At 46.5% G+C, this 5,000-nt stretch overlaps 1 protein-coding gene across 2 annotated transcripts in view; it reads left to right on the top strand.

The window, feature by feature from the left end:
- Positions 1–4,843, top strand: part of LOC115147476 (parvalbumin alpha) — a 44,580-nt gene extending 39,737 nt beyond the window's left edge. For both annotated transcript variants that reach the window (XM_029689724.1, XM_029689723.1), the window contains exons 2-5: positions 2,640–2,711; positions 3,223–3,355; positions 3,842–3,951; positions 4,039–4,843. In XM_029689724.1, the coding sequence (XP_029545584.1) occupies positions 2,648–2,711; positions 3,223–3,355; positions 3,842–3,951; positions 4,039–4,067 (336 nt within the window). In that variant the 5' untranslated portion in view covers positions 2,640–2,647 and the 3' untranslated portion in view covers positions 4,068–4,843. The remainder of the gene's footprint in view (positions 1–2,639; positions 2,712–3,222; positions 3,356–3,841; positions 3,952–4,038) is intronic.
- Positions 4,844–5,000: the final 157 nt, after the last annotated feature.

Here is a 5,000-nt window from a genome sequence, read left to right as displayed (position 1 = left end):
ACCACCATGCCACTAGACTCTATCCACCTCCATGCCACTAGACTCTATCCACCTCCATGTCACTAGACTCTATCCACCTCCATGTCATTAGACTCTATCCACCACCATGTCACTAGACTCTATCCACCACCACGCCACTAGACTCTATCCACCTCCATGCCACTAGACTCTATCCACCTCCATGTCACTAGACTCTGTCCACCTCCATGTCACTAGACTCTATCCACCACCATGCCACTAGACTCTATCCAACTCCATGTCACTAGACTCTGTCCACCTCCATGTCACTAGACTCTATCCACCACCATGCCACTAGACTCTATCCACCTCCATGCCACTAGACTCTATCCACCTCCATGTCACTAGACTCTATCCACCTCCATGCCACTAGACTCTATCCACCACCATGCCACTAGACTCTATCCACCTCCATGCCACTAGACTCTATCCACCTCCATGCCACTAGACTCTATCCACCACCATGCCACTAGACTCTATCCACCTCCATGCCACTAGACTCTATCCACCACCATGCCACTAGACTCTATCCAACCTCCATGCCACTAGACTCTATCCACCTCCATGCCTAGACTCTATCACCTCCATGCCACTAGACTCTATCCACCTCCATGCCACTAGACTCTATCCACCTCCATGCCACTAGACTCTATCCACCACCATGCCACTAGACTCTATCCACCTGCATGCCACTAGACTCTATCCACCTCCATGTCACTAGACTCTATACACCTCCGTGTCACTAGACTCTATCTACCACCACGCCACTAGACTATATCCACCTCCATGCCACTAGACTCTATCCACCTCCATGCCACTAGACTCTATCCACCTCCATGCCACTAGACTCTATCCACCACCATGCCACTAGACTCTATCCACCTCCATGCCACTAGACTCTATCCACCTCCATGCCACTAGACTCTATCCACCTCCATGCCACTAGACTCTATCCACCTCCATGCCACTAGACTCTATCCACCTCGATGCCACTAGACTCTATCCACCTCCATGCCACTAGACTCTATCCACCTCCATGCCACTAGACTCTATCCACCTCCATGTCACTAGACTCTATACACCTCCGTGTCACTAGACTCTATCCACCACCACGCCACTAGACTCTATCCACCTCCATGTCACTAGACTCTATACACCTCCGTGTCACTAGACTCTATACACCTCCGTGTCACTAGACTCTATCTACCACCACGCCACTAGACTATATCTACCACCACGCCACTAGACTCTATCCACCACCACGCCACTAGACTCTATCCACCTACATGTCACTAGACTCTATCCACCTCCCTGTCACTAGACTCTATCCACCTACATGTCACTAGACTCTATCCACCTCCCTGTCACTAGACTCTATCCACCTACATGTCACTAGACTCTATCCACCTCCATGTCACTAGACTCTATCCACCTCCATGTCACTAGACTCTATCCACCTCCATGCCACTAGACTCTATCCACCTCCATGTCACTAGACTCTATCCACCTCCATGTCACTAGACTCTATCCACCTACATGTCACTAGACTCTATCCACCTCCATGTCACTAGACTCTATCCACCTCCATGTCACTAGACTCTATCCACCTCCATGTCACTAGACTCTATCCACCTCCATGCCACTAGACTCTATCCACCTCCATGTCACTAGACTCTATCCACCTCCATGTCACTAGCCTAATCAGGCTGTATCTCAGCAATATAGAGACTTCCTCACCCCATGGCCTCGTCCTTATTTAGAATTATTAGACAGAATCAGAAAGAAAGTCCCTCTGACGGCTTCCACCATTTTGATTTCAATGTCTTCTTGCATTATTTCAGGCGAGGGGAAGGATGCTACTGGAGACTAGTGAGATACTCTCAGTTGTACTGAGTAGTTAGTTAGTGATATCTGTCTGGCTCTTTACTTACATCTATTGAGCAATTTAAGGCAATGCAGGAATGATTTCACAAACGCTTCAAAACTGTGCACCCAGGACACTACAACTGCCATGGTCAAATTGAGTTGGGTGAACTTGTAAATGTGAGGCAATAGGACTCTGGCTCCCTTTTGAGAGTGGTAGTCATATGCTTTCTTCTAAGATTTGTCTTGGGAAGTATCTAGTTGATTATCATTGCACCTCTGTTCACAATCTTTATTTATGCTGCGTCTTATATTACCAAATATGGCCTTTGGTCAGCTTTCTCCCCTCCTCTCCCCTTTCTACCCTCCTCTACCCTCCTCTCCTTTCTCCCCTCCTCTCCTCCTCTGCCAAGTTCATTTGGGTGTCCGTTGAGTGCCAGAACGATATAGAGCCCAGCTCATGGTCACTGGCCAAACTCTGATGCTGTTCCTCTCCTCTCTTTTCCTTCCCTCTCTCCTCCTGTCCTCTCCTCTCCAGTGTATCCTTACATCCACTGTCCTTACTTTGTGTCTGCTAGACACTATTCATGGTGCTTGACATCACCACAGTCCAGAGACAGTGGGTCTGTGTATCTCTGCCTGTCTGTGTATCTCTGCCCTACAAAGAACCTTCTAATTGACACTAAACACTTTGTCCTAGCGCCTCATTTATGCTATCCATATAATATATTCATAAACCTCTCTCTCTCTCCCCTCAGTTACCAAGATGGCCGCTTTGAAAGATTTTTTGAAAGCTGATGATATTCAGAAGGCCCTTGATGCAGTCAAAGGTGAGCAGACGTTTTCACTGTTGAAATCCAAACCAAATCTTTTGAAAATAATATAATATATATCTCTCCGTTCTCTTTTCCCGTCTCCTCCCTGTCCATGTGCTTGTGTGTGCTTGTACCTGTGCGTTTGTGTATGTATGTATGTGTGTGTGCGTACCTGTCCGTGTATGTGTGCGTACCTGCACGTGTGTGTGTGTGTGCTTACCTGTCCGTGTATGTGTGTGTGCGTACCTGTCTGTGCGTGTGTATCTGTGTGCTGACCTGTCTGTGTGTGTGTGTGTGCGTGTACCTGCACGTCCGCGTGTATGTGTGCGTACCTGCACGTGTGTGTGTGTGTGTGCTTACCTGTCCGTGTGTGTGTGTGTGTGTGTGTGTGCGTACCTGTCTGTGCGTGTGTATCTGTGTGCTGACCTGTCTGTGTGTGTGTGTGTGTGTGTGTGTGTGTGTGTGTGTGTGTGTGTGTGTGTGTGTGTGTACCTGCGTGTGTGTACCTGCGTGTGTGTGTGTCCAGCTGAGGGTTCCTTCGACCATAAGAAGTTCTTTGCTCTGGTGGGCCTGAAGGCCATGACTCCCGACAACGTCAAGAAGGTGTTCCAGGCTATTGATGCTGACCAGAGTGGCTTCATTGAGGAGGAGGAGCTCAAGTAAGAGGAAGAGAGATACACATAGACGGACACACACACACACACACACACACACACACACTACAGGCACACACACACGCACATAGACTCATACCAAAGACGCACATACATGGACAGGTGTGCACACACACACATTCATCAAATGTGAATGTGTGGCTATTTTCCAATTTACAAGCTAGCATACCATTTAGAATGCATGCCCAATATAGGGTTGCAAAATTCCGGTAACTTTGCCAAAATGCCGAGGTGTTCCAGAACTCCTGATTGAAAGATCCCTTGCATCAGGAATCATCCAAACGTGATTTCTGGAAAACCTAGAAACTGTGGGGAAAGGTAACAGGATTTTGCAGTCCAAGCTTAATACATTTTTTCTTCCCGCTAAATCTCTGACCTCAGGTTCGTACTGAAGGGTTTTGCTGAGGACAACAGACACACACGCAGCTCCTTAATCTTGACCCCTAACCTTTGAACTCTCTTTTACCTTAGGTTTGTGCTGAAGAGTTTCGCTGAGGACGGCAGAGACCTGACCGACACCGAGACCAAAGCCTTCCTTAATGCCGCCGACAAGGACGGTGATGGAAAGATTGGCATCGACGGTGAGAGAGGTGATAGGATGATAACAGAATGAAATCCTGACTCATTCCCAGAGGATCTTACTGTTGTCCTCCTCTTCTCTTTTCCAGAGTTTGAAGTCTTGGTCCATGAGGTGTAAAGAGCACCTCTCGTCTCCCCCTTTTTCCTCCCCTGCGAATTCATGTTTTAAATGCAATCTCCCCCCTCTATGCCCCCCCCCATCACCCAAAAAGCACCATCCAGTCCAGGGTGAAGTTTCTCCTCGACACAGATCTAGGATCACCAATCCCAACCTTAACCATTATTCTGGGAAAAATGTCAACTGACCCAAGATCAGCGTCAAGGCTACTTCACCTTACACCGCACCACGCAGGCCCAGTCTCGCTAACCGAAACAGTACCAGAGACGTCCGCCAGGGGGAGGTAGAGAGGAGACTCCCCAACAAGAACTACTGTATTTATTTGTACGTTTTTCTACTGTACCAACATACTGTATATATGTCCTGTTTTGATTTGAAAACCTCATGACTGTCATTTTAAAAGAAAACCTTTACTGTAGATATAATGTACCAGAAACCTTCCCTTTCCTCTCTAGCCGTCTATGGACCCTATGTCACCTTACCCAAATGGCACCCTATTCCCTTTATAGTGCACTACTTCCAAAGGGTGCCAAAAGGGAATAGGGTGCTATTTTTAATAGAGCCATTTTTTTGGACTCATCCTATACAACCTGTGTCTCTCGTACTTTATTTTTTCCACCTCACACATACTTGTACCCTCCTTCCTGTCCTCCCTCCCTCATTTCCTCTTCCTCTCTCGTCTGGTGATGAGATGTATAAATAAAGAGGAAGAGTGGTGAAGAGAGAGAAATTATTCAAAATAAGAAATAATAAGAAATAAAACACCTTGAGTAAAATGACTATTTTATTTATTATTATTTAATGATTTATTATAAACTAGACTGGACACTAATATACTGTAGAACAAGGAATGCACAAATGAGACGATTCATTTAGATATTTTCTAAATAAAATGATCTATTTCACAATAAAAGCATCCTAGATTGAACATTA

The sequence above is a fragment of the Salmo trutta genome, chromosome 14 (assembly GCF_901001165.1).
Source record: "Salmo trutta chromosome 14, fSalTru1.1, whole genome shotgun sequence".
NCBI classification, from domain to species: domain Eukaryota; kingdom Metazoa; phylum Chordata; class Actinopteri; order Salmoniformes; family Salmonidae; genus Salmo; species Salmo trutta.
Note: the sequence above shows the minus strand (reverse complement) of the source record. Positions and strands in the feature narration are given on the sequence as shown.